Source organism: Anser brachyrhynchus, assembly GCF_964034855.1.
Source record: "Anser brachyrhynchus genome assembly, chromosome: 12".
NCBI lineage: Eukaryota > Metazoa > Chordata > Aves > Anseriformes > Anatidae > Anser > Anser brachyrhynchus.
Genome location: NC_137707.1, coordinates 11,075,732 through 11,102,520, shown reverse-complemented (window position 1 = coordinate 11,102,520; position 26,789 = coordinate 11,075,732). Strand labels below are relative to the sequence as shown.

General features: G+C 39.8%; 1 protein-coding gene across 6 annotated transcripts in view; it reads left to right on the top strand.

Annotated features, from left to right (window-relative positions):
* The window catches only part of LOC308176681 (uncharacterized protein), a 187,945-nt gene that overhangs the window by 39,739 nt on the left and 121,417 nt on the right, over positions 1-26,789 (top strand). The window contains exons 6-9 of one of the 6 annotated variants that reach the window (XM_080552770.1): positions 4,568-9,750; positions 10,720-10,771; positions 21,097-21,187; positions 22,829-22,981. The exons of 3 other annotated variants lie outside the window; for them this stretch is intronic. In XM_080552770.1, coding sequence (XP_080408896.1) covers positions 9,707-9,750; positions 10,720-10,771; positions 21,097-21,187; positions 22,829-22,981 — 340 coding nt within the window. In that variant the 5' untranslated portion in view covers positions 4,568-9,706. 2 more of the 6 variants (XR_013938471.1, XR_013938472.1) reach the window with 2 other exon arrangements.

The following is a 26,789-nucleotide window of genomic DNA, read 5'->3' as shown; positions in this document are numbered from 1 at the left end:
TTGTAAAACAGGGCACTGCCCCTAGTTGTGTGTGGTTGTTTCTTTGCTTTTTGCATGCTCTTTGCAAGAATGTGAACTGGGGTGAAAAGGTAACATGAATCAGGGAGGCAGGCACCTGAAGAGAATCAAAACTCAGTTTCTCCTGTGCCTCCAAGGATAACGAAGGTCACCCTGGTGCCCATAAATGCAGGTATACTGCATGTAGGTTGGTTCTCTCTGAAAATTCTTGAATTCTGTTTTCTTGTTTTCTGTTTGTTTCTCTTCTGGGATGAAAAGCAGCTAGCAGAGCAGAAGGGAAGAAGCAATGTTTGTTAGGACAGAAGCCCAGTCTGGTGATTTACACCCTGGATATTTAAGTCTTTTGGGTGCCATGACATGAGTGGTGAGCTTGCGTTACATAGGCAGAATTGGCAGAGTTGGAATGATTCTGGATAGAAGTCCAGATACTGGAATCATTTTTTCTTGGGTGGATTGAACGTTATTCACTATATTCAGAATCTCAGAGTTAGTCCACAAAAATGACTCCTTTGACCTGTAATGAGGGACAGCTGCACATGATACAGTGTGTATGTGCTCCAAATGCTTTGTGTTAGCTGCTCTGATTTCCTGCAGACATGAAGGGCTGCCACACTGCTGGTACCATGAGCCTGCTATGCAATGTGTGCTGTAGAGCACTGCGACCTGTATGCGCAGTGGCTAAAAGGTCCTCTGCACCCTTGTGGTCCTGTGCATAACCAGAGGCTAACTCAGCTTCGTTCTGTCCTCCTTCCTGTGCTGCGAAACCCATACCCCTGTGTTAGGCAGCATGGCCTTCACACAGTGAATGGAGTGGATGATTTGCAAGGGCAATGTGCTCAGCAGGGCTCTCCCAGCCAGCTTGTCAAGGACAGTTTCTTTCACTGGCAGTTCCTTGAACTGAAGTTTGGTTTTGCATGGAGCCACTTGCGCTCATTGGAAGAGACACCTTGCTGTCCTTCACCCACTGAGTGCTACAAACACTTGCTAAAGATTAATTCCCTGTTTCTTGCACCATGAACATTATATTGTGACTGCACAGTGGAACGTAATAGAGCTCAGGCCTAGAAAGGTGACACTCAGGAGTTCTGTGTGTTCTGAACTCGAGAGTTGAAGTAGTTCTAGCACAGTAATGAGCTGGTGCAATTTCCGTAGCAGATGAAAGGCTGAGAAGACTGGAGAGATGGCCAGACTTGTGGTAAGGGAAGAAATAAATTGTCAGAAACGGAAGTAGCTCTAAGGTTTTTGGAAGAAAACTCTCCTTCTCTTGAGGAGGTCTGTGGGTGCAGATCTGTGAGACTAAGAGTGGAAAACTGTTTGAAAATGAAATGGTTATTAGAGAGCTAATTCTTGAAGAATAGCAGTGGCTTTTCAGTGGTGAGCTATTTTGTAGGTGTAGTGTCTGGGTGCTCTATTCCTGCACTAGAGGCCTCTTGTGTTGGTTTGATACATCCTGTAACGTCGTAAAACCTGATTTTAAGAAAAAGCTGAAAGAGTTATATGTAAACTGGTGGATAACATTACAGGCAACGATTGGTCTTCATACAAAAACAAACAAAACCCCTTAACAAATAAAACCCAAAACAACAACAAGAAGTCCCTTTGCATGGTCACTGAATTAAGAAATGAACAGTAAGAATCTAGGCATGTAGGAGAAAAGCAAGCTCCTGTCCAAGCAACCTGGACAGGGTGATAACGCCTCAAATCCTCAGCAACTTTTTAGTGGGGCCCTACCTTTGCCTGTTTCTGTGTCTCCTCTTGCTCTTTGTCCTCAAAGCAAGCACTCTTATTTTTATACACCCCAGCAGCTTTGAAAGAAAATGCTTCATCAGGCTTTTCCAGTAGCTCTTTCTCTGTTGATCTTCAGATAAATCCTGACAGCCCACCTGCTCCACTGTGCACTCCAGCAGAAATAGAGATGCCAGACACAACTGTAACACAGTCTGCCATGCAGCATGACACGTAGCTGGGTGGAAGACTGGACAACTCAGTGCTTGACATCACAAGAATATTTGAGACCTTATAGAAATAAGGTTGAAATCTCTATAAGTAATAATACACCAAATAAACAATCCTTTACACACAGGAAAATGAAAGATGCTACAGAAGTCATTTGTAACAGATAATCTGTGGTGGTGCAGTTTTTTGCATTAAATCAAATGTAATAGGTAAACTATACACTAAAGTTATGGGGAAAAATAAGAGGTTGAAAACACATTCATCCTTTTATTGCAAAATACTATAAGCTGCATACATGTGTGAGGTATATAAATATACATTGTTCACTTCTGTGTATTCCTGAAACCTCACAGCTGTATCATTTCATAAATAGAATCTGTAAGTGCCTATTCTGTTGAGCCTTTGGTTATTTTTATTTCATAATACTAACATGTTGTTTTTCAGTAGTATTAATCTAAGAACATCTGAGAGCTGAGCAACTCTTTAAAAGAAGTGTGTTTACCTGTATTAGTGGTTTACTTAGCCAATGCCTCTGGTCTCATCACAAATTTTGGATCCTACTATTACAGAAACACTAACCCATTTTGAGAGGCACGTAAACACTTCGGTTACCAAACACAATGTTTGCATCCTAGAGACTGGGCCTTTACCTTTGCAAAGTAAATCTTCAAAATTTGAATGCCTAGCTCTGGATGCTGATGACTTGACCATGTCAGGCAATCATAAATGCAGTTGTCTTCAGAGGAACCATTGGTGCTCAGCGCTTCTGAAAAGCTGAGCGAGGAGGTCAGGTGTCTCAGGCAGGATTCTGTGAACTAACATTCCTGTGAATCTCAGTCTTGACTCACAATGATCAAATTTAGCCCTGATTCCTACAGATTGCTGATGTATCAGGCAGGAACAGGACCCTTTCTTGTTGCCTTTCCATGCTCTGTGTTAACCACAGAGTCATTCTTCTCATGTCGCTCTAATGAAGTGGTTGACATGTCAATCCTCTACTTTAGAGGTGAATGGCTGCATTGAAAGTAATATTGGAGGCCCTTGTGGCAAAGCAGAAACCCTATAACACTTTTTTCTTTCTGATTCCTCTAGTTCTGACAAGTGGCATGGGGGTTGGAGGTGGAAAAAAAAGCTTTTTGTATCCTGATTTCTGTCAGTGACATTGGTCAGTGAACCCAGGATTTTTTCATTGGAGTTAATCCAGTCTTTTTATTCTTTTTCCATTTTCCCCTTTGTAGAGCAGCAGTGGAGAAGAGTGAATTTTTAATCGAAGTGTTTGGGACTGATCTCTTCATTCTTTAAAAAGTTTGTGGAAATCTGAAGTATTTTATAGATGGAAGTGAATAAAAACTGCATTATAGACTCTCAGAAAACCAGGATTGTAAAAGCATTAAATGAATGTCTGCTAATTAAGTAGGATTATCTGTCATACTTGTGTTCAGGTGTAGCAAGCACAAGCAGAAATCAAGGAATTTTCTCACCTTTAGAGCATGGCATCCTGTCCTTTTCCTTACGGTGTCCTGTACCAACATAACATCATGGTTTCAGTTAAAAGCTCTGTCTTCAGAACAAATGAAACAGCACAACCCTTCCCCCTGCAGTGCAGAGAATGAACAGAATTGCAAAATATTTTAAACAGGAAAAGCTGCTGGGAGAGTTAAAAAAAAAGGAAAAAAAAAAGAGGAAGTTGGTATTGCTAAATTAGGAAGTGGAAGTTCATATGAAAGACGTTTTCCTCAGGAAAAGATTGGTAAATGTGAGGCAAGGTGATCTGCTATTGCAATATAGCAGCCTTCAGCTCTTTCTCAGCCCAAGTTCTTCCAGTATCACATTTTGTCTGTGTTCATCATGTATCTGGTACCCAAACGATGATAGTATAGAATGAGGCTCTACCTGGTGGTTTGGGCAGTGAACAAAGATTCTGTAATAGGAATGTATTCGGCATTAGTGATGGCTAATGTTTATCACCTCTTTTTAGCTGTGTTTTTTGGTGTCAAACTTCCCTCCCTCCCCCTGCCATCAATGTGGACCAGGAGCAATATACACAAATCTGTATCACATTTTGTGGTCAGGATGAGTTCTATGCAGATAATTAACTATAAGTACATCAATGTTCATTCCAAAAGTTCTTCTGGAGTGCTTTAGGGGGAAAACAGCAACAGTATAAAACCGTATGATTTCCCATTCTGATTCTTTATCATTTTACAATGTGACTTCAAGTTCCCCAAATCAAGACTTCTGTATTTATCAAAAAGCTTAAGGGCTACAGCGTATTGTTACAGTCCTTTTTTTTTTTTTTTTTTTTGTATTAGTTTACTTGTTCATTCTGGTATGTATGCTAAGGTTTTTCTGTTGATGATTCCAGTTAACCAGTTTAATTAATTACAGTTTGTTCAAAACCCACATGAAATAGCTGGTCTCCAACCCCAAAAAATCTTAGGTAGAAAAAGAAAAACAAACATCTCTATGCTTGTGGGTTATATGGATGAGAACCAGGAATTCAGATAGCAAACATTAAAAAAGAAAAAGACATTCTCTATGGAAAAGGAGGATCAGCAAGGAACTATTTAATGTTTCCATTCTTTCTTCTCAGAGGCATGCAACAAAAGGACAAGCTCAATGGTCACAAGCTGTAACAAGAGATATTTCAACTAGGTGGGAGGAAAAACTGTCACTGTGTGGGTAGTCCAGCACTGGAACAGGTTGCCCAAGGAGGTTGTGAGTCTCCAATCTTGGAGACATTCAAAAGCTGAGCCCTGAGCAAAGTGCTTTAGTTGGCCCTGTGCTGAGCTTGGCAGCTGGACTGGAGGTCTCCAAACATCTCTTCCAACCTCAGCTAAGCTACCCTGTGATCTGTGTGGTTCTGTATAGTTTAGTGTTATAAATGCTTTATAGGCCAGGTTTTTCAATATTGTAGCACAAATGTAACTCATGAGGTCAATCATTTCTCTATGAAAAATGGGTGAATTCAGCATACATTTAAATAGACTTAGTCGTATGTTTATTATGCATTTCAATTATTTTAAGCAAAATAATGTCTGTCTTTTATCTCATCCTTTGATCTTGTCCTTTAATGGAAGGTCACAATTAGATTTATAGTTTTCTGGCCTGTTTCCCTTCGTACAGGAAGGACCAACAGTATAACAAACTGCATTTAAACACTATCAGTTTCGCAGTCATTTGGCCAGTGGGACTTATGTGTGCTACAGGACTATGAAATTTGAATTTCCCTTGTGAATAATAACAGTTATATCCCCGCTCTCCAAACATCCACATGTATGTGCCAAATTCTTTGTGAAAATTAATTATGTTTTGAATGACATTGAAACCAGGGTATCTGTATTCATAGTGGTTGGTTCTTGTAGATGATGTCTTTTGCCTGATGACCTGCAAATAATTGCTGTGATTGTTATGTTTGCTAATTATTTTCAAATAATAAATCTGAGGCACTTTTAACAAGTTTCACTGGTTGGAAAAGGCTTTGTCTTATGCTATAATTATTTAATAAGCTAAGAAAAAGGCTGGAAAAAAATGTTGTTCTTTTGCAGATGTTACACCTCTTTTAATGTGAAATGTTATTCTAATGCTTTAGAAAGTGTTTATCTTTGGTCTGAGCAATTATCTGATTGGCACCTTTTTTCTTTCTCATCCCCCACTATCTTTTCCCTTGTCTGGCTTCTTCAGTTTCCCTCCTTTCCCGAGCACTGAATAATTAAAAATATCTCATTAAAATACAGTTAGTTAAATATGTATGTTTTAACAATTATTTCTAATGGAAAACTCCACTTGTGATGGCTGTGCTATTATATGTATTTTGAAATCATTCTAGATTTGGAAAATTCATCTTGTGTGGACAGACAGAACCTTTCCCTTCCAGAGGTAATTTCTGTCCTGACGGTGCTTGATTCAACATGCTTAGACTCTATATGAGATGAAAAAGTGGGGAATGGAGAAGCATATGTAGAGCCTGAAGAAAATAGTCAGTTATTAAAACAATTTAGCTTGCCATTAAATCTTACGATTTTTGAATATAAATAGCTTTCTCTTCCCTTTGTCTCATCTGTCTTTCTATTATAGCAGAAAACCTCGTGCTGAGCAAAATAGGCAGGGTAGCCCAGCAGTGAAAACAGAACTAGAATCCAGGATCTTGATTTTTTGTCTGACTCCATGAATGACAAGCTGTATCATAGCTGTATCGTCCTGTGCAACTTACCTAACCCCTGAGTCTCACTTACCACTCTGTAAATGGCATATAACAACATAGGATGCTGAGAGGTTTAATTAGAATTAATTTTAGTCTTTCAAGTACTGTGTGTTTCTCAGATGAAACGTGCTGTGCAAGTGTGACGGATAATTATTATGTTGCGTCTGTGTTTTTCTGATACATTATTACTACTCTTTTATTAACCATGTTTTGAAAAAAACCCCACGGTACTAACTGGTTTGCAGTTTTGTTTGTATGGTTTAAAGTTAGTCCCTATGAGCGCAGTAAGTAATTAAACTAATGTTGGCATTGAGATGTGGGTTTTTTCATTTAAGAATGTTAATGGCTATTAGTAGATTGGCACAAAAAGTCTGTCTTGATACTTTGAGCACCTTGAATTATGCGCTTAAGTGTCAGATGGGCCTTATTGCTTTTAAATATAGTGAAGTAGCCAAGCAATAAAAACCTACAAAGTCTCTGTTGATAGTTTCCTTGTAGCTGGTCAGACTTGACCCAGGTGGCATTGCAGAGCAAACACCCAGAGAATTGTCCTAGTAATCGGTGCCTGGTGCCTCCTTAACCGTTTGCCAGTCTTGTCAGGAGCTGAGCATACCTTATGCAACAAGCCACCGCCTGTTTCTCCTTTTTTTTTTTGTTCAACTGAAACCCTGAAGTCCGGCGAAAGCCGAGATACCAGGGGATGTGACACGTAGCACATGGAAGCACACTGTCTTGTTGGATAGGAGATAACTGTGTTGTTTCCAAATGGAATCACTGCTACACGAGAAATAAAAATAACTGATTGTAGCAGAAACTGTGTGTCCCAAGGACATAATATTTCAGAAAGTGTTGAGTTATAAACTGTGCTTGTACTTTAACATGGATTTGAGCATGTGATTGGGCTTTTCTTGTAGCTGAGTGTTCGTGAGCCTTAAATAGAAAGGCAGTATTAACAAATAAGATCAGATCACTTCAGGATAATGAACTTCTTTCAATAAGGTTATTGTTTTATAGGCAGGTCACACTCTTTTTGTCCTTACTTGCCACATACTATGAAGTGTTACTCTGACACACAGGACTCCTGTGTTAATTGCCATGAGATGAACATGTCCAGAGAGACCATCTCCTCCAGACAAGGCCACAGATGCGATGAAGCAGATTTACCTTGCTGGACATGCTGCCCGGAAAACTGCTTGAGCTGCTTTAGTGCCCTCGCTTTCCAAAGTAATTAGTGTATAAAAATGAAAAGGAGATGAATACATTTATACCATTCTCACAGGTTATGAGAGCAACAAGCAGATGACTTTAGCTGTCCCACAATGCTACCCCGACAAAACGTAGACCCAGCTCGTCCACAAAAGCTGCATTTTTGTCTGACTCTAGTAGAACCACTCTTAAGCAATGTCCTTAGCAGTGGCAGTCTTACGAGTATACCTGTGTCTCCTCTGTCTTCATCCTAAGTATTAAGTACCATTTCATGATCTGGACAGACACAGGATAGGGGTGGCCTGGGACTGTAAGTATATGTCTGGCCAGTGTAAGCTCTGCCAGCTTAATGCAATACTCTTCTTCTCACGCATAGAGCAGATACTAACTTCAGGATTCAAAACTTTCAGAAAAAGAGCTTCTTAAATGCTAATGCAGCCCTGACTGAGGTTCATTAGCATGGGGACTCCAGGCTGATAGCAAAGTGCCATGTGCTAGTTGGCTTTTCTTTTGCAGCTAGGAGTCTTTGGCTTACCTGGAAACTTGTAGAATGAAGCTGGCAAATAAAGACGTGAATTTTTTGAGGCTCATTAAGTCAAAAATGTTCTTTTATGTGCTTTACTATTATCAAAAAGAATGGTATGGTACTGGAATGTTCTTAGAGCAGGGATAGGCACATACATTTCATGACCCCATTTGTTTCTCCCTTGCCATCTGTGTCAGCCAGTGATGCCTGCATTAACACACAGGATCTGAGATGTGAAATAATGTCACAAACTAAACGCCAATTGTGCTGTAATGTCTGATGACCACTCAGATGCCCGGGGTCTGATGATTCTGGCACCATACTGGGCAGACAGCAGTTCACTGTCCAGCACATCTCTGTTGTCCTTTGAGAAATAACTGATCATGGCTACAAATCTAGCTGAGCCAACGACAAAGAGACTACCAGGTCTATGAAGAGACTGACAGACAGCAAGGGAATGCAGATGGATGCTACACATTTGCAAGTGTTTATTTTTTAAAGTCTGTGACTGGGAAATATATAGAATGAAAAGGTCAGGGAAAGACAGTACGCCTTGCTGGCTTTGCCTTTCAGATTTTAGGATCAAAAAGAAAGAAGGAGGAATATGTCACATTGCAGGTAATTAAGGATTCATCAGGAAATAAGGAACACTTGGTTCTTTCATAGCTTTGAGGACAAAAGGTGAAGGGTATCTGGTATATTTTCCATATGTGGCATGCTAATTGGAGGGATAGACATGAGGTATTTGGAAATCTGAATCTAAGCTCTTATAAATGGAAATTGGTTTTGCTTAATGAGTTTGCTGGTAGGCTCAGTGATTTACATTTGGAAACATAAAAGATTTTTGATGATATATTTGAAAATTAGGGCTAGCCTACTTGCCAAGTGAGCTCTACAGATTTAATAATCTATCAGTGAAGAATTATTTTTTCCTTCCCTATAAATGTTTGGGATTTGAATGATGATTCCTAAGCACTGCAGTATTTTCTTGTTACTAATGCCCAGGAGTTGTTGTAGTTTAGGCTGTTGGCATTTTATTCCGAATCTTTCCAGAGTTTTGAAAACTTCACTTTGGAAATAACATACAGAAATATTTTGTTTCTCACACCTTACAAAAGTGTGGGGCTTATTCCAGTCAGGTATAGCTTTGTTTTTGAGCATGAAAAAGAATCACCATCATTTGTTTTTTATAGACATTCCCTGGCCCAGAGAAAATGAATCACTGCATTCAGCTGAGCTGAGCCAAAACAAACACCTTCTGGATAGTTATGTCCTCCAAACTTTCAAGTTTGTTTGTGATGGAGTGGACACGATTTATCTATTAAGGGCTGTAACGTGAGAAACATCAAGAGGAGGAGTTATGCAATATTACCACTAGATGGCAATTAAGACACATCAGATGAAACTGGTTGGTGAAGCTAGCCAAAAGCTTTCAAACTCATGTAGCTTACTTCAAAGTGTTAAAAGCTGGGCTTTTGAGTAAGACTTTGGGATATCTGTATTTTCCTTGGAGTGGAGCGTGCAATAATTTCCATATGACAAAGGAAAGATTGTTAAAGCTGAACCGAATTTTGGATTGCACATTTGGATTCATACATGTCTTGGCAGTTTTGGAAAGGATGTATTTGGTTTCTGTGCTGTAGAACCCCCACCTCCTTGGGGAGGGGGAGTAGTAGAGTCAGCAGCAAGTAGGAGAGGTCTTGGCAGGGTGGCCTCTTCAAACTTCGCTGCCAGGAAGCTAGGAGAACCCTAATTAGGCAGGCAAGTAGAGTCTGATCCAAAGCCTGCTGAAGTTAATGGGAGTACCTTGGTTTTGTGCATTTTTTTTTCCCTATTTCAGGTAAACCTACCAAATGAGACTGTCCTCTTTAGCATTCTGCTTTATATGCGTTACATCATCTACTGCAATTGCTCGCATATTAGCTATAAATGCATGCTTTTATTATTTGTAATGAAGATATGACATTTGCATGCTCTGTATGAATAACTTAAAAGAATACATGTGATGTAACTGGATTGTTTTTCTATTTTTTCCTAATTAGGGTTTGAAACAGTATAATTTTCTCACGTGTGTGTTGGAGAGTATAATTTCTTTGAATGAAGGGGAGGGGCACCTTTTATCCTTTTGCCTCAATACATTTCAGTTAAAGTTTTAATTGAATGCAGAATGTCACATGTTGGGCTGCCCTAGCATACACCCAGGGACCTTAATCACAGCTGGTCCTGGACTTACAAAATGTCATAGCTAGCAGAATTCAGGCAAAAGCTGCAATGGAGTTAATCCTACTTCTCTATTTAAAGTTACTCCAGTACTGGCAATACTCATCTTAGAGATAACTAACGTAAAATACTGGAAATGATTCTGTACTCCATAATCAAGAAAAATTCCCCACAGATTCAGTGGGAATTCTGCCTGGGTAAACCCGCAGGTATTGTGTGCTTTGTGAGATTGCATGCAAAGGAAGATCGTCGCTATAAACTAACTTTATGGCCTGATTTAAAAAAAAAAATCTAAATAAAGATTAATGGAAACAGCTTCTCTGATTACACCATTACTTTATGCTTATTTGAGCAACTTTAAATAGATAAGGAAATATGAGTTTCAATCTGTGCCTGGTGCCCCAGAGTAATTGAAACTCCCCTCTGTTGCAGAAGTGCTGGCTAGAACCACTGTAAAGCAGTAAAATGTCTGTCAGATATTCTTGCAGAATTCTGTTTTTGTCTGTCAAAGTTTATTCTCCCAATTCACACAATATTAATGCAATTTTTATACTTATTTTAAAAGATATACTTAATCCTTTCATTACAGAAGCACAACATATGAAAAATGGCTGATTGGCACTTTCAGGGTTTTCATACTGGTAAGTCACATTTGGATTCAGATAGCTTTATGTTGTTTTGTACAGAGTTGAGACATTTGAGATTGCACAAGGACTTTGGTTTCCTAATGGCAGACCATGACTGCTACATGTTGTACAGAGAAGGTGTCTGTATTTTTCAGTTTAGCTGAGTTAATGTAGCATCCCTGAAAGGCTCAGTTCACTTCTGCAAGATTTTGAGCTGCCAGTCTCAAGGAGTAATGAAGTTCCCTGTTTGTATGGATGGGTGACGTAGCTGCCTTTTGCAATAAAGACAGATGAGTTTGATCCTGTCACCTTGCAGTCAACTCTTGATGTGCTCTGCGTAGACACTTTCATATTCTAGGCTTGGGCTCCCCCCTTACCCTTTCAGTGCTCTCATCCTCTGATTGAATTTTCTTTTATCTTACTTTTTTCAGCATAGTAGACAGTTTGCATTGATCAGTTTGCAAGGGAAGAGAGCTGGATTAATCTGGGAGGGAAACGCAAGGCAGTGGTCATGGGGTACTCAGTGAGATGAGGGAAACTCCTGCTGTGTGTACTTTGACCAGATTTTCAGACTTGGAGGACAGATTCAGGTAAGAACTAGTTCTTGGGCAGTGTTGGCTTAACATCCTAATGGAGTACTGGGGAGGCTGCGCAGTGGTACCAAGGTGACTGCCAAATGAGCTGGTTTGAATACGAGAAATGGTGTAATTGGGTTACAGTATTGTTCCTATGGGACAGCCTGCCATCCTTTTGATGAGGGTAAACCAGCATAGGCAGAGCATGAAGTTAACGTATTTGTATCGATAATCTCTGGTACCTGAGCTCACTCAGGTCTCATTCCAGTCTGTACAAGTGGTTGCATACCACGTCCTGTAGGGCTCTCTTCCAGCACCTGGCCTGTGGAGAGAGCGGAGCCCTACATTGGATCCGGGTGGGGGGCACTGGCTCTCCCGTGGGAATACATAGCTATGCAGGCGGATCTGTGGGCCCACAAAGCAGGAGCTGTGGATTCATAGCTCAAACCACCTTCCTGAGGATGTGCAGTGGCTCCTGTTCTATGAAAGAATTAAGTAGAAATCACTCTTTTTTAAAAGGTGATTTTACCCACTTTTGTGTATATCTTTCCAGCAGTTTAATGAGGAAGCCAATGTTCAGAGCCTCCTCAGGTAGAAGAGGCTCCAGCTTGTATCTTCTTCCTCCCAGGAGAGCTTGCTTTCACCCCTCTTGTGGTGCCTGCTGCCTGTGAGAAGGAAGACGAGACTGTGTGAGACAGGACGAGTGCAAGGGAGGGAATGAATCCATCAGTGACTAAGGACTCAGGGTCTAGTCCCAGTTTCAGACAGTTCTGAGATGAACTCTCTGAGCACCTGGTGAGGGAGACAAGTTCATGTTGGCTTCTCCTTTTTATCTTCTGGTCCACTGAGTCCTGAATTACTTTCTGCACATAAGCATGTCTTCAACACATCGTGCATTGCTCTCTGTGTTTTGAAAGAGCGAGGCCTTCTGATTGCTGTCAGGCATAGCTGAGACTGTCTGGCAAGTCAAGAGGCCTTGGTGGGTGATTGCTGCTGAATTCCTTCATCCTGATCCAGGTTAGCTGTTGTGTAGGTGCTGAGCAGAACTCAGGGAATAAGAATATGAGGCAAACATCAAGGGTTCCTCGGAAGTTAGGGCATATCCAGATTAGATGTCAGGTTTTTACATCAGTTTGTTACTAAGCCACCTACCTTCCTCCTACGTTATGGTTCAAAATGCCTGCATCTTTCAGTAGAGTTAGTCCTTGGACTCCTATGCATTTTGTAAATAAATGTGGCCTGTTATTCAGAATGCTTGTATCTACTGCTTTGATTTAGTTCAATTGTATTAGAATATGTACAGGACACAAAATACTTATACTTTCAAATGGGTTATTGTTAAGCCTTGAGTGGCAGGATATTGGTAGGGTTGTCCCACATCAAGAGTGTGGAAAAAATGCAAGAAGATGACAGTGTAGTCACTGAACGTTGGCTGTCAGATGCCTGAGAGAAGCAGATATTCAATTACTGTACATGACAGCATGTAAATGTTGTTCTACTGGTGCTTAAGGATAAATTTTAACATATTTCTTGTAGTGTCTGAACTGATTTGAGCCTCTACAGAACTGAAATGTGCAAAATAAGTTAGTGTGAGACTGCTTTACCCTGAATGAGGTGCTATGACAGATCTCAAAAATCAAACACGGGAGGTTTCATTTTGTTGGCAAGAGGAGATCTGAGTAGAGCAAAGGCCTTGCAGAATAGTGTGATAACCACTGGAGAATCCTTGGTCAGAGAGGACCAATGTGCTGATTCATGCTCTGGCACTCGGAACGATTGTGCTGTTTGTTGGGAATCACTTCATTGTATCAGTGGAACTGAGGTGGAAAAAGCCTAGGAATTCATTCTGGCTCTTCATTAGACTTCATGACTCCTGGCTGTATTTTACATTGCAGTATCTTTCTGCTGCCAGAGAAGGTTTGAAAGAACCATGTGGCAATGTTCCCTGCCAGGAGTGAGCCTGCTATTAGATTGCTGGTGGGCTTCTATCCCATCTCCTCAAATACTCAGATGACCTTCAGTTCCCCTTTCTTTAGTAATTCCAGGCAAGTTAATGGTTGCTACTGGAGGTTAATTAAAAGGTGGAAAGATGCCCAGAGAATGGGAGGAATGTAGTCCCGGTGAATAAGTCATGGAACAGGAAATGTGAGAGGATCTGGGTTCCAGCACCACCTCTTCTGCAGAGCTGGTGTGTCTTTGCTGTGTCTTTTTGCTTGTCTGTGAACTAAAGCTAAACAATTTGCCTCTGCTTTAGAGTATCTGAGGTTTGTGAGTGAAAATGTCTATGTAACTCCTAAGCAAATCTTATAAATTGCTTTTTATGTTGTGGGACCATCTCATTTCAGATATAAGCTCTGTAAATCCATAAAGAAATCTTCAGTGTTCAGGAGAAATTATTTGGAACTATTTGGGAATGAGTAGCAGGATTTCAGATGCAGTGAAACTATAACAATATTACAGTGCTGTAGCATTTCAGTTCCTCAATCACTATGTGAAAAGAGGACTTAATTTTGAAAATTGCCAGGGGTTGCCAGACAGCAGAAACAAATGAAAACATTATTACAATTAGTGGAGGTAACTTTATTAAAAGTAATGGGCAATATGATTGTACAACTAGTATTTATGTATTTATCCAAAGTTGTCTTTCTTTTTTTTTTCTTTTTTTTTTTTTTAATTTGCTGAGGGGTGGTAAGGGAAGGTATAATGGCTCAGCAGGTAGTTAAAAAGGTGCTTTTCTGAGAATTTTGTCTTGTAGTGGAAGCAAAATCCATGTGTAACACCCAGTGTGCCAGAGGATGAGTTCCAACCCAGCCTGCTGTACTGCTGTGTTCCAACAGCAGTTTTAATAGACATCTGCTAAAGGTCTGCTAGGAAAGGATTCCAACTTTGCTCAAGTATATATATAGCATGAAGTTACATTTTAGTAAGCTCATCTTCTGTTTATTTAACCACAAAGATAGATTTTTTTTTTTTTTTTTACTTGACAGTCAGCTGTTAGCCATGTTTGCTGACATGGGCAATTCAGTTGGAGATGTATTTTTTTTTTCATTGTTTACTTTCGGTTATCTCTGAAATCTTTTATGCTCCAGTTGCCGTAAGGAAAGCTGCAAAACAGCAAGTAAATAAATCTCAAATGGTATGAATTCTGTGACATGTTCTCCAAATCCCAGATGGGAATATGTCAGGAGGAAGGGGTCAGTCATGAGTATATGAGCAATCAAACAAAAAAAAAAAAGTGTCTCTCCAGTTGACCTTGTTGTGTTCCAGTTAAAGGTTTTTTGCTTGGTATACTGCAGCAGATAAAGGGCTAGGTATGACAAGGAGAGCAGGAACTTTGTTTTTGTGGAAGCTAAAAGGATGGTGGTTCTGCAGGGCCCAACTCATGGGAAAGTTGAAACAAACAAGAAACTCCTAAGCAGGTTGGGGTCTTGAAACATGCTCATTCTGCTGTACAACAGGAGAGCTATCACTGATGATGGCTATACATGATATCCTAGGACAAGTTTAAGCCCCACTGTTTAATGTTGCCATTCATGGAGCCCCACTGTTGCTGTGGGGGTGAATTAGTGATGTTGCTAAGGCAGCAGAGCTTCTCAGGCTCCTTGCTGCCAGCATTCAGAGCTGCTGTGTCAAGGCACTCCTGTGACTGCTGGTGTCAAAAAGCAGGTTCTTGAGCTCTGGTTCTAGCATGTCCCATACTGTCTGAGCACTGCTTTTTCTTTTGCAAAGAAGGTTTCCCGTCACTTCTGACAGTGCATAAACCTTTCGAGAGTGAAACTGAAGGCCAAGGTAAGACGACATTGTCTGAGAATCACACCACTGCATCTCTGTTGATCCCAACCCATACTGCTGATTTTTCTTTTGCCCCAGCATAAAGAATCTATGCTGTTAGTCTGGCTTGTCTTGAACTAGGTTTCCTAGGGCAGCTGCAGTTTAGTATTACTTCTTGGCATCTTACACCTCCAACTTGAAAAGAGTATGCGTCAGTGGTTTTTTATTATTTTATTATTTTTTATTTTTAGCTTTTGAGACTTATCTAGATTGAAAGGTGATAATAACTTAAGTGTTGCTAAGGCAATTTCCCTTGTTTTAAATACTCACTTTAATCTTTCACAGTAAATCCCTGGAAGTTCAGTTTGAGATTAGAGTGAAGAAACACATTAAAAATTCAGTAGTTAAATAGAACATGCAATAAACTGGTGCAGATATACCTCTGAATTTCATAGGCAAACATTAGGTGACAGCATGCAAATTGGGCAGTGCATATACCTTTGTGTACCTGTCTATGCAAGTACCCCTATGATACCTGTCCATGCAAGTAGCCTTATCAATATGCAGTATTTGCATATGCATATTTCTTTTTTGCACAGAAAACATTCTTCACTGTCTGGAATTTTTACCCAAATTGTACTTTCACTTGTAAAGCTTTCATTAGACATTGTAGAAGAATGAAAGGTAAAGAATTGCTCCAGGAATTCACATTCTGAAAATGCATTATTAAGATACAGACAAAACTTGAATGTCTGTGTATGTGTCACGGGAGAAAAGAAAATCTCAACTGTGAGAGTCCCTAGGCAAGAAGCATGGGTATTCAGGAGGGTAATGCTGGTCTGCTGTGGAAGATACACATCTAGCCAGCTGGAGAATGAAACTGTAGCCAGTGCCAGTAGTGTGAGGACAGGGGACAGATCTCAGCTAGCAGAGCTGTACTGTTCCAACATGTTCAGCTTGTCTGCACCTCCTCCAGTAACACAGCACTTGCTTTCTCTGGCTTCCTTCTCAACTTGTACGATACCCTCCAGGCCAGTCCCTGACAAACATAAAGCCGGACTGAGCTGGACTGTCAGCTGCAGAAAGTGTCAACAAGAAGGTTCTGATTCTGTGGAGCAGATGACAGCAATTATAATCTTGCAGAAGGTGCCCCAAATGTGTTTCATGACTTCTTTGCTCATGAGATTTATCTGCCCTTATTTACAAATCACTAGCAATAAAATCCCAAAAGACAGGATGACAAAAATCAGATGGCTGGTGTTTTTGCAGAGGTGATGTATAGGCTGACCTACTTGTGTATATCATGTATTGCTTACGCCAGCATGATGACTGATTTCAGTGGTACAGGCAAGAAGGGTTAATGTCACCCTTTGGCAATGGTATTGTTCTTAAATCCCACATAAGGCCCATGTAGAGAGTTTCAGTGAGACTTCAGCACTGCATAAGACCTGCCAAGAGTTTTTGTGCTGGAGGAGTACGGGTTGGCAGGATCAGCCCTAACACGTTAAGTGCTGTTTATGATATTATTATTGCTTTGTGAATTCATTTCCCACAGAGACAGACTGGAGATGCAATGTTCAGATTCAAACTTCCTCTGTGCTCTGGGGTGTCAGCTCCATGGTTTAGTTTTGGGCCCATTTCAAATGTCTAGTTATTAACAGCTATGCTCAGTATTGTGTTTATAGACTATACTGTAAACTGTATGAAGAATGCAAACAATTGATTTTTGTGAAAAGCCTAGGAAGATGTTATTTTCAAGAATAAAGGGAACATAATCACCCTTCATAGGTAAGATATGTTATTTACACTATGGGGATTCATGTCAGTACATTTTAAGTAAGTTGCTTGGCTGAACTTGTTATCTAGCTGCCAAGAACGGAAGTGAGAGAGAAGAGCCAGTGAGAATTATTGGACTCTACACTCCAAACTTACATCATGTAAACATTTATAACATGACTTTTATTTTCAGCATTGACCATTCTGGTGGGGGCCTCTTTGTTGCTTTATTGCTGGCAGACTGCTTTTGATGGCACTTTTTGGCTTATCTGTGAGGAAGCAGCAGTCCAACAGACCTGGAACTACATGATATTTGCAACATGTACAATTAAGATTTCTAGTCATCCCTTTCTCTTTCCAGGTTCCCAGCAACAGCCAGCTGCTTGGGTTTAAGCACTTCCTTATGCCCCTACTGTTAACGTTGACTTGCAGTGACCGATGGTCCCACCCTGCTTTCTCAGCATGTAGTGGTGAAATCAGTAATCATAGATGAGAGAAAGAGGCTGACTTTTCCGTTTCTCCTTAGTCTCACAGTTAAAAAAAAAAAAGGATATCGATTCCAAGTATGTAACTTTCCATCTCAGAATACCTACAGATAACAATTCGCAGTATACCTGGCAACATTTACGTTAGGTCAAGAAGCAGTCTTTCAGCAAAGTCCATCCTTCCTACTGGCATCAGTAGCGCTTTGGTCTTCCATGATATCAAGATATGTTCCTCCAAAATCACATCAGTTCACGTTAAGGATGAAATGCATAATTCAGAAAATTTGTTTCTTTTAGATGTATGCTCTCTGTGAAACTACACAGAGCAAAGCAGAGCAGTGGGGAAGAGAGGAATAACTGAGGTTTCTTCCTTTGTGCAGTTTTCAGATTTCTGATGATGCTACAAGTATCTGACCCAGTTCAATTACGTGGGTGAACTCCATAAGTTTTTCTTACCATTTGTTGCAGTTCATCAGCTTTGTAGCATTTAGGCGGTAGACACAGCTCAGTTTATACACAAGTTTTGTTTGTTGTTGTTGTTTTCAGAGCCCCTTAATGCTCCTCACTGACCCTTTTATAAGCTATAACTTTTGCTCACACTCCATAAGTCAGGCAGTCTTTAGTAAAAGAGCCTATCAAGAAAAAAAATCTGGGATCCTTTCCAGGGAAAGGCATGTATAATAGAGAATTCTGGCAGTTTTTCATCTGGCACTAATTTATTATTTCAAGCTGGCTTGCTCTTTAGACTATAATAAACAGTATTTTACATCTAACAAATCACTTTTAATATCCCTGACCTTGACAATGTGTATCTACTATGGGTTTAAAAGAAAAACTCTAACCAGAAAAACAGTGGGTCACAAACTGATGTAATCATAGTTCTTTAAGTTTCAGCATTCCTAGTGAAATGAAAGGTGCATGGAAGAATAGGTGGTTTTAATAGAGATATCTACTATCTCGAGCTATGCCATGCATGCTAGGTTTTGAAGAGCACAGTCTTTATGTTTAGTCTAAAAGAATTTAGATGATATAATAATGGAAGATGATGATAGATTCAATGAAGTGACAGCAGTGTTTTGTTGAAGTCAGGAGGCTGCTGTTCCTGCACCCTTAAGAATTCAAACAAATATTGTATCAACACATATAAGCTGCGTTTAAATGAGAGTTACATTAATTTTTATGTTACTTTTTATCTCAGGTTAAAAAAGATTGTTCTTATTAAAAAGCACTTGTAAGCCCCCAAAAAACAACAATGTCAGAAGGTTGTCCCTGGCACTGTGCTCATCACATCCCTGAATGGGAGAAAGGATGAGAAGATGAAATGTGTCTTGGTTTCATAACAGCAGAAGACTACTTGCTTCATGATTCAAGCAACAGGCTGACTCTTTCCAGTTCTTTAATGCCATTTCTAAGCATACACGTAGAACATTTCAGACTTGCTGAAATGTGATACTGGTCAGTAGGCAGAAGTTTTTCATCTTTTTCCAGCTACATTATCTGTATTTTAAAACTATAAACAAATTAGGGGAAAGGTAACATGGGTAGTCGTTTTGCATAATTTAGAAGCAGCTGCTCTACATGTGTGCACACACCTACACAGAGCCATGTAACAGACAGAGTAAGGTGTGTCCATTTCCAATATGTTTTGCATTATCTTAGGAGAGTTACTGATAAAAGAAAGTTCTAAGTACTAGTTTGTTATGACCATCCAAGTAGTAAAGAAATAGCTCCTTATTTATGAAGAAATGGCTTCTTATTTGTGTAATACTATTAGTATATGTGCTCCCAGGACTGCTAACCCACTGTTTCTCTTAATAGCCTGCACCTGACTTCAAAGCTTGCTGAAATTAAGCTTATTAGTTCTACTCATGTTGTCATTATGCAGACACCTGTTCAGTGTAGTCCTTGTAGTCTTTTTTTTTTTTTTTTTTTTTTCTTTTCTCCTCTTGGTTCTCCTTCTCCAACCCTTATTTAAGGTGAGGCTTGGCTCCCCTGTGGTTTCTTTTTGTTTCAAATGTTAGGAATTTTGTTTCTAGCCTGCACTGCTGGTATTTTTCAAGGGCATGAAGGTGGGAAGTGTTTCCCAAAATAAATGATAAATGCTTATTGCAGAATATTACAGAGCTTTTGTGATTTTAATGCTTTAGTGATTAGATTAGCTTGGTATTGCCTTTCTTTAGCATTTCCTTCCAACATCTTAAGTGTGTATGTGTGTGTACACATTTGTAAAATGTACATTTTCAAGGATGTTTTTGATATAAAACTTGAAAAACATAAGAAGATATTCTTCATTTATTATTATGGAGATTATACAGGGCTTTTTAACAGTGTAAATTTAAGGTTGTCTGGATGTACTGTTCTGATTTTATTTAAGAAGACAGGAAAAGAGAAGTTGTGAGGGTTTGTAATAGCTTTCCAAATCTTAACCATCTTGTACTTATCCTGTGTAACAGAGGGGAACTATAGCTGACCTTTCCAAGCTCTGATCATTGGGGCACCCGAAAGTTTTGTTTCAGAAACTCTGCAGTCAGGGATGTGAGCACAATGTGAACACACTCAAAGAATTTAAAGCACAATTCATTATGATTTTTTTTTTAATGGGAATGTTGGATAAGTCCTGCATCTCATTCATGCACGCGTTTGCTTTGAAGCCAAGAGATTGATTGTATGACCAGACACTGGTTGAATGTATATAAAATATTGTGTAAGTTTACAGTGCTAAATAGAGGAATTTAAATAATTGTAAAACATGTAGATATCCAGTCATGTTGGGTAGCCCCGGTCTGGTTACCACAGCAAAGAAATTAGCTTTCTGTCTTGGTTGTTGAACTAAAGTTAGTGAAACATTTGTTGTATGTGAATGCAAAACACCACCAAAAAATAGCTTTTGAAGGAAACAGTTTAGCTAAAAACGTGCCAGATGCTCAGACTAAAATACCAGTTATCCAATTTTCTTGTGGAAAGTTAATCTCCTCTTACATTTCAACCATGCTGTGTTATGTGAGGTTATACTGGAGTACAATGTGAAGGGCTGGATCATGCCATATTGTCAGCAATACAATGGAATAGCTTATATTTGAATGGAGAAACACATTTTCAGATTTGTTGCCAGGAAGATTTGCACATTTTATGTTTCAATGTTAAATCAACAAGCTATGCTGTTGAAGAACAAATTAACATTGACTGAGGCCAATGCTATAATATCTTCCCTTAAAGTACATCCTACATATTAATTAACATTTGTAAAGCACTTTGAGGTGCTGGATGAAAGGCAGCGTAGAGTACAGAGCTGTTGCTATGATAATTAGTTATCACATTGAACATGTGAAGCTCTGTATGAGAGTGTTGCAGACCATTATTTATTAATTGTTGCTTTTGCCTGTGGCCTTCTGTGTTCTGTCCCTTACCTACTGTGTTACTGCCCTTATTAATTATGTTCTTTGGGCTGGAAGGGAATGCTTTGACCTGTGTGGCAAAGGCCATAGATTTTCATCAAGTGATACCAGCAGGAATCATTATCTTCTAGTAAGGTACCAAGACATCTGACCTTGATGTAAAGGCTTCAATCCCACAATCCTAACAACTTGCACTATTAAAAATACATGACGTGTATTTTGCCTGTCTAAAACTTCTGCTTCCTTTGTGTCCTGTTATGCTTTTGTCTGTAAATCAAAGGCTATCATTTTTTTCCCTAACATGGGACACTGAGCAGGCCAACTGTCTATCTTTACAGTGGACACACCAGAGCGGTACACTGGTAGTACCGACATCCTGGGCCTCTTGGGTCTTGGCAGCAGCCTGGCTACAGCAGCGGTGGAGCCCAGGTGAGCTACTGCTGCTTGAGGTGGGGGGGAAATTATCCTGGTGAATCTGCGTGCTAATTCAGCTAGACTGTTTCCCCTGCTCAAACCACGTTCTTGAAAACTATCACTATTTTGCTATCCATTGTGACTGCAAATTTCTGTGTAGACATACCCCACGGACAGATCCCTTCCTAATCTTTTCGTCTGTAAATAGATTGAGCTCCTGAAGAGTCTGATTAAAAGGCAGATTTTCCGGAGCTCAAATTATTTTTCTTGTTTTCTTCGGAACTCTGTCAAATCCCCTTTGAAGATTGGGTATAAAACTCATGGCACTACGTTTTGTCACAGTGCTAATGCCATCTTTCTGCCCTACTGACGTTCTTCTGTTTATATGTGCAAGGAGTACTCATGCTTTCTTTATTGTTGCATTACAACAGTATTCCAAGTTCACTTCATGTGAAAAATGGAGCCATGGATTTTCTTGTCTAGTAGACTCTGTATCATATTTACAGTGATTAGAACAACGTTATAATCGTTAGCGCTACATAAAGGGAGAAGCTGAAAAACGTACTGGGCTTTGAGAGCTGAGGCCTCAAATTCGTGGTTTGATAATTCCTTTAGAGAAAATGCAGTGGTTTTCAGTGCTGTGATATGTCTGTGTATCTTGCTGAGTATGTGCCAGTGCTGAAATAGGAAAAGCCCCAGATATAGGCTGGAGCAGTAGTTGTGGACTAAACTACTGTGGAGATGAGGGTAAGAGAGTCCACAGAAGTGATGAAACCAGTGTGAAACAGTGAAGTGGGAAATAAATATATTTTTTTGTAACTGTATTATCTAGTTTAAATATAAGAAGCAGATTTTTCACTTTTCCAAATGACTCTGCATGTGAATGCAACTGGACACCAAGGCGGTAATAATCTACTTGGTGCACATGAGATTGGATCTCACTGTTAGGAAGAGGGAGCATATTCATTGAAATACAGCCCATTCCCATGACCCTTGATCTCCGTGGTAGAAAACTTCTCAGTAGCTCAGTTCAGCATGGGTTTTTGGCTTTTCAGGATACTAGATTATGGATAGGAAAGCCCAGTCTGTGCTCCCATTAGGCCTATAGCTTTTCTGAAATGAGCTTTGGCAGAAACCAAATCCAGAGCGTGGCTTGCTCTTTTCAGGGCTATGAAGCAAATCCTGCTACTGGTTTTGTACAGGGTCACTGGAAGCTGAGTTTGGGCACTTGCTTCCCTTTCTCTCTTATTTCTGTGGTTTCAAGGAAAAAGTAGAAAACCTGTACCCACCGCTCAGGATGATAAATATATAAATAAATAGATAGGGTGCAAAGGTCATTTTGTCACTATTCCTGCTCCAAGATATAATCAACTCTTCCTAGAACTTTCAGCCAGAGACTTCTGCAGCTGATCTCTAAAGACATACAGTGCCCAGAGGTCACTCTGTTCCCCAGCCATTGTCAGTGGTGGAGAGCTCTTCCTAATAGGGAGTTGCAACATCCCTTGATAACAGTTCATGTCCTAGAAGAAAACTTTTACAGAGCTGAAAACGCTTTACCTAGTATTTGTTTTTCTGTTGTTTGGACAGCTTTAGTTTTTTTGTTTGTTTGTTTGTTTTTTTTTGTTTCCTTCTCTTCCCTCCACCACTGGACTGCAGTGCCACTTGCCAATTGTCAAAGGCGAATTGCAGCTGACAGTCAGAGGAGTCCAGGTGCCTGCGTTGGCACTTTATCCGTGCCAGCCATCAAGTATGGGGGCTGTGGCACACCTTACCTTGTCCGGCATCTCTCAAACCTCTGCCACGCTGAGGGTGAGTTTCCATTGCCTAGTCCTTCCTTAACCATTCCTATCCACTCTTTGGCCCACAAAGGAGACCTTGAGGGAGCTTGATTTAACTGAGAAATGTAGTTAGTGTCAGATAGACCTCTTCCTTTGGTGTGTCCCTTGTTTTGTGTCATGTGTGTACCCAAGAATGGCAAGCTTTTAAGACCACTGAGACCCTTGTACACAGACCCCACAATGTATGCTTCTCTTTATAAATGTACTGAGTCACTTTTTTTTTCTGCTCTGATTTGAAGGTTTTTCCGAAGTCTGATTGCTCTGATAATTAGAAATGTTCTTTTGATTATCAGCTGACATTATTCCAGGCCAGCTTATATTAATTTGTCAATGAGCAAACACTGTTTATGAGTTTAAATGGTTTTTTCTCCTTTAGTGCTTATTCCTGCAGCTGTACTCATAAACAACGATCTCGTCTCTTCTTGGCATTTGCTAACCAAGCCAGCTCTTTGAGCTCTCTGGATTTCCTTTTCATGAGGCTTTCTCTTTGCCACTCTTATCCTATGACCTTCTTTGCACAGACATACCAGTTTCAAAGGATGTATCGAAAAGGAAGGACTGGATTTTTTTTTCTTGTCCTTTTTTACATGGCACTGCTATTTCCCTAACTGCTGGAAAAGGCTTTTTCAGTCCGTTGTGGAACTGCAGTTGACTTCGGTTTCGGTGTTGTGTCATTGCTTCATAACCATTCCATGGGCCAGGTCCTAATCTGTGTTATTTCAAAGTGACAAAACTCCTAATTTGTTGCAGTGTTTTTGTCATTAACCGAGCACTACACGGCTGGGCTGTTTATGACTTTCAGACGCAAATTTTTTAGCATAACTATTCTGTGATTGTTGAGGAAGTAAAACAGAAAAATAGAATATACCAATGCTCAAAGAAGACTTATTTGAGACATGAATACTACGTCACTGATTCTGCTATGTGTTCCTAGAAATGACCAGAATACATTCTGATGATGTTTCACATGTACCAGGCAATTAACACACTATATTCAGTATTTCAAAAATATTCTTTACATTTTTTTTGTGTTTGGAAATTACCGTGGACTTTTGATTATGGTGCTCTTTGTAGGTGAAAACTGCTTACCTAACCTGTACATTTCGGACATGCAGTGCCTGTCCCTTGTGTGTGTATAAATCAACAGAAGGAGCGAGTCGGTACAGAATACAGACTTACAAACAGTATCATTAGACCGAATACGAGATATGAGATGGAGGGGAGTAGTACAAAGATTTTACTGGCACTTACTTGAGACTGTTAGTATTACTCCCTTGACTTCACCATTTATGAGACTGTGTGGCTCTCCCAAGCTCATGCTGATAAAGCAGTCACCATCCCATAGTATCTGGTAATTACTGTGTCTACACCAGGTATTATAAATACAGACAGAGAAAGGAAGAGAAAAAACAATGCTGTGCTAAAAGATTAAACAATGACAGAATTAATTAGTTGCAATTGATGAATTTGATCATGCCTACAAACACCTTTAATTCCTTAAAAGCTGTTAGACAGATGTAAAAGCTCAACCTGTGGAAATGGAGAAAATTCTTGGATTGCCTCACCCTTGCATCTATCTTCAAAAGCTATTTCTAATCTTGCACAGGCTGTTAATGTGGAGATAGTAGCAGTTATGAAACCTGGGCTAGATTCCAGATATGTTGTATCAAAGTGTAGAATGAAAAGGAAATCAATAGTCACTCCTCGAGGAAAGTTATGCCAGAATTGTCCAGTATGGTCTAGATTAATCAAAGCCATAACAGCTTTTTTTCATTAGTAGAACATTAACAAGTAAACAACATTCCTGTTTTGTTATTTAGCTATACTAACCTTTTTCAACAGCTAGGCCCAGTGATAAGTCTGGATTTTCTCTGTTTATAGAAAACTGGTATGTCAGCAGATAATAGTACAACTCAATATTTATGGAGTGCTGGCTTTCTGGAAATGGGGAAACTGGAAGTTATTACTAGAGTAGTTCATTAAAATGTAAACAGGAGTGAGGAGACAGCACTGACAATGTTTGTTTATTTATTTTTGCTATTGTCTGATTATACAGCAATGTCATGGCTATGGTGTGAAAGTGGGAGTTGATCTGGGCAGAAGTTTTTCTGCTGACCCCCTGAAAGGAGGTAAATAGCAGCAGCGTGTAACGCTGCTTCAGTGACACCTTGGTGTATGGATGTGGTGTGACACATCCCAGCATCTGCGTGAGCAGGACCTGTTTTCTGACTTTGATATCTATCTGTATTTAAACCAGAACTGTTCTATTCTTGGGGTATCTGCAACGATCTTTTAAAGAACCTGTGACAATGGAGAGGCCACACAATGTTGCTGTGATTTAATTGACCAACATGCATTGCTTTATGAATACCAAGTAGGGAGGTGTATTTTAGCTATTACGTAAGCCTAGCAATAAATTTATTAGAAGATGACAAACTACTTGGCCTGTAAGAGTGAAAAAAAAAGGAACAATACTTGTTCTACAGAGTTTATTATCTGTATGAGTGAGAGAGATCTCGTGCATAATTAGATAGTGAGCCATATATATTTTAACTATTGTTTTTAAAATTAACTTCCTCCTTGAGTTGTGTTGCTCAAGCTTCTGTGAGGAAGGATTTGAATGAGCAGAAGATGGCTGAACAGCACAGATAAGCAAGAAGAGGGAAAATAAAAGTGTTCATAGCATAAATGGGCAGCATGGAAGTGACAAGGTAAAGACTGGGAAATGTGTGTGATTGATTTGGTTGATTCAGCAGTTTGTGGGTTCTTCAGCAGCACTGAAGCAAGAACTGTGATGTCTAGCATTTTGTACTGAAATGCTTGTAAGATATCTCAAGATTGCTTTCTTCCAAATAAGACAAATGCAAAAGTTTCAGCTCCCTATATATCAAAGCAGAGCTCCTTTCCGCGTTTGTAAGAATTTCAGAAGTCCAGTGGTACTTTCCATTTGTGGCAGGGTTTGTCTTGGTGTGAGGGGCCAAGGACTTTTATCCCCTCTTACTGAATGCTCCCCGGGACAGGGGAGTGTTGCTCCAGGATTCCAGAGCTTGCAGCATTTCTTTGGTATTCTTTGTACACAGCTTTCAGAGTGTTTTTGGATGAAAAGTACTATGCAAATACAAAAGATTAATAATTAAGATTGTGTTGATTTGCAATAATTGTGTGTAATGTAGTGCACCACAGGAATTCCTCTTTTGGGCTGACTGGTCTGTTGCTTTTTTTTTTTTTTAAAGACAGGTTAATTATAAGATTCATAACCATAACTATGCAATTGTCACAGGATAGGCAATCCTATTGATATGCATAAAAATGATTTCATGAATCACAATGACTTTTGGCTCATTTAACCAGTCATGAAAGCTCAACAGCAATCTCGTGTTTTGTAAGGTTGCCCTTTCCATGGGTCACCACAGAAGTAACAGGGATATGGTGTACTGTAGCAGAGGGCTCAAACCACTCTGCAGCTGTGTGGTTGTTCCTGATCATGCTCCTGAAGTGCCGTTAGACCACTCTGTGCTATATTTCAAGAGAGGACATTAAAACACAGTAAGGATAAATAATTGGAAAAATCCCATTTTTCTACTGGTGGCATAAAAGAAGCCAAGAGATGGTTTAAAGGAACATGTGAGCTGTATTTTATGCTTTCTGTAGTCTCCAGTATGGGTAACTTGAAGTCCTGAAGATTTATGTTTACTTTACACACAGGAGCTCCTCACTATTAAAGATACAAAGATCCACACTCTCACAGAGCCAGTCCCCTTGAACTACCTAGGCTGCTC